Here is a 2,418-nt window from a genome sequence, read left to right as displayed (position 1 = left end):
TAAACGACGAAAATCGTCGAAAAATATGCAGTGCTGCCAAGTTTTTCCGTATTAATACTCTAGTCGAGTGGAAATTTTAGGCAATGACGTGAAATTATTGATACGATTGGAATCTTATTCAATAGTTAATATCTAGTTTTTAGATAGGCAAGACGCTTACATTTTCACAAAAGTTTCATGAAATTCAATTCGCAGCAATTGCAATTACAGAAATATTTAACGAAAAATATTTAACAAAGTGTTTAATTAAGAAAAACGTTTTAAACAGATTTTCAACTTCTGCAAAGTATTTTTCTGGCATATACACATATCTAGGCTTAACCGCAGATAGGGCCCAATATATTAGGATACAATCTGTGTTGAATGCAAAAATTAATTCTTATACCTTTGTGACATTTTAGGGGGGCCGCTTCATAAATTATTACTCAAATGTGGAACTTATTAATACGAGGAAAAGTAAACTTAAAATTACATAAATTAATCTATTATTTCTTAGATTTATTAAGCTGGTACTTTTTCTGCTTCAATCGGTGATGGCTAAGCTCGATTGACCTTTTCACCGCCTTTTGAAAGTCATACGATGCCTGTGTTTTAAAAACATCTACATAAAGTAAAAAAGAAAATATTAATAACCAAATATTTACTTTCAATAGTAGACGCAATTTACCTCGCAGACAGATCTCGACTAATTTTAATTTGCAAAGAGCCTGTTTCTCCCACCTGCCATCCCAATTAAAATTCAGTAATAGTTCGTCAGTGAAAATGTATTTCAATACCGTAGAGACGTCTTCGGATGCTCCTTTCAATTTGTGGAAGTACGTTATCTATAGAAAAATGCATCGAAAGGAAGGTATGAGAATTTTAAGCTTGAAAGAAACCAAGCTTCATTACCATTGCTTGAGCGTATTCCGGACGATTCATAATTTTGTCCTCAATATCACTGACGGAAGTAATTGAATTGATTGGAAAACTGCTCGCCACCTCATCTAAAATTTGGTCTCGTACCTCGCCAGTCATACGTCCAATTGACAGTTCAATCTTTTGCAAAGTCACTTTGCACTCTCTCAGGATTTTGTTTTCTGCCAACATTTCCGACTTATTAACCATCTATTGGGAAACATTTGTTATCAATTAAAACATAAAATATACAGTGGTGGGAAAATGAATTTATACATAGGAACGCGATATTTAAATAAGTTTCGGCTGTTTTTCCTTTGTTTATTCAATGTTTATTTTTTTTATAAAAGTATGGTATAACATTAAATAAACAAGAAAAATAAATGCAGCATTTTTTCGAGAAAAGAAAACGCTATTAGTAATAAAAAAAAACTCACCTTCTCGACAAGTTCTTCGACTTGGCGGCTAATTATTTCCTGGTTTTTTTGCAGGACAACTTGCTAATGAAATGCATACATATCGAACATTGACAACATAAATTATGGCAAGAAAAGGCATTTATCGGATAAATGTCACTGTGGCCGATGTGATATAAGTATGAAAACGGAGATGCTATTACTTACATTAGTTTCGATCGTAGCCAAACGTAGGGTTATGACTTCCAAGGCATCCAGAATCTCTGCAGATAATATCGTATTAAGTTTAGCGATAATTTTAGCAGAAACAAACCTTTATTATCGGGTCTCTGTTGCCCATTTCTGCTTTCCTCCCTAACCTCCATCACTTCGTCGGAAGTTGTTTCATCAAAGCATCTTCTGACAATTGCAGGCTGGTTCGCTGAAAAGTGAGAATCATTAAATTATATATATATGCATATGTACACTTTTAAGGCATTTCACTTACCATTTAATTGGGTTTCATCAACGAAGGACTCGTCCAAAATAGAGTTGCTAGAATTCATGTGCAATAATTTCATGTTTTTTGCAATTACTTAAACTATAATTATCGGTAATTTGTTAATTATGAATGTGTGGTAAAGTTAAAAAAATCGTGAAACAAATGGTGCAGCAGGGGTATTAACAGAAACTTGCCACCAAACGGAATACAAAAATATTTATATTTTATATCTTTGAAGGCAATTTGAACTGTTTCAATGGCCAAATCACTTGCTACAACTATGCCCAAACTCGTGGATGAATGAAGAGGTTCAGTAAAATAGTCTTCGATTTTTTGAAAAGCTTTACAAATAATTATATCCGATTCCATTGATTTTATGACATCCACAACCTTAATAGGCCCAATTTTCTCACAAAAACAATAACTATCTTTATCTTTTTTATCACTGATAGTAAAGGAACCAAAATTATTGCAACTTGATTCATACCCCTGCCTTTCTTTAAGTCTCAAAGACAATTGCTGAAGAATGTTGCTTGGGCTTTTAATAATTTTTTTTAAAAATTGCATATAATTTCCAAATCTATATGCTGAATAAGAATCTAATGGACCGAGTTTTTTTACCGA

The 2,418-nt window shown here is 32.8% G+C and overlaps 1 protein-coding gene across 1 annotated transcript; it reads right to left on the bottom strand.

The window, feature by feature from the left end:
- Positions 1–401: 401 nt before the first annotated feature.
- Positions 402–2,094, bottom strand: LOC118757017. The gene is made up of 7 exons (XM_036491747.1): positions 1,801–2,094; positions 1,627–1,734; positions 1,521–1,576; positions 1,335–1,397; positions 892–1,107; positions 668–824; positions 402–601 (listed from the first exon to the last, which is right to left on the bottom strand). Exons 1-7 carry the CDS (start codon positions 1,871–1,873, stop codon positions 486–488), a joined length of 789 nt encoding a protein of 262 aa, XP_036347640.1. The 5' UTR covers positions 1,874–2,094; the 3' UTR covers positions 402–485.
- Positions 2,095–2,418: the final 324 nt, after the last annotated feature.

This window comes from Rhagoletis pomonella, unplaced genomic scaffold, assembly GCF_013731165.1.
Source record: "Rhagoletis pomonella isolate Grant_MI unplaced genomic scaffold, Rhpom_1.0 Rhpom_scaffold_13713, whole genome shotgun sequence".
Lineage (NCBI taxonomy): Eukaryota > Metazoa > Arthropoda > Insecta > Diptera > Tephritidae > Rhagoletis > Rhagoletis pomonella.
This window is presented reverse-complemented; position numbering and strand designations above follow the sequence as displayed.

What these genes read in the sequence shown, in the direction of transcription:
- LOC118757017 (XM_036491747.1), bottom strand. Translation starts at nt 1,873, where the DNA reads ATGAAATTATTGCACATGAATTCTAGCAACTCTATTTTGGACGAGTCC. An exon ending in TGATGAAACCCAATTAAATG is followed by an intron (nt 1,735 to 1,800) that starts GTAAGTGAAATG and finishes CTCACTTTTCAG; the next exon opens with CGAACCAGCCTGCAATTGTC. An exon ending in TGGCTACGATCGAAACTAAT is followed by an intron (nt 1,398 to 1,520) that starts GTAAGTAATAGC and finishes GCATTTCATTAG; the next exon opens with CAAGTTGTCCTGCAAAAAAA.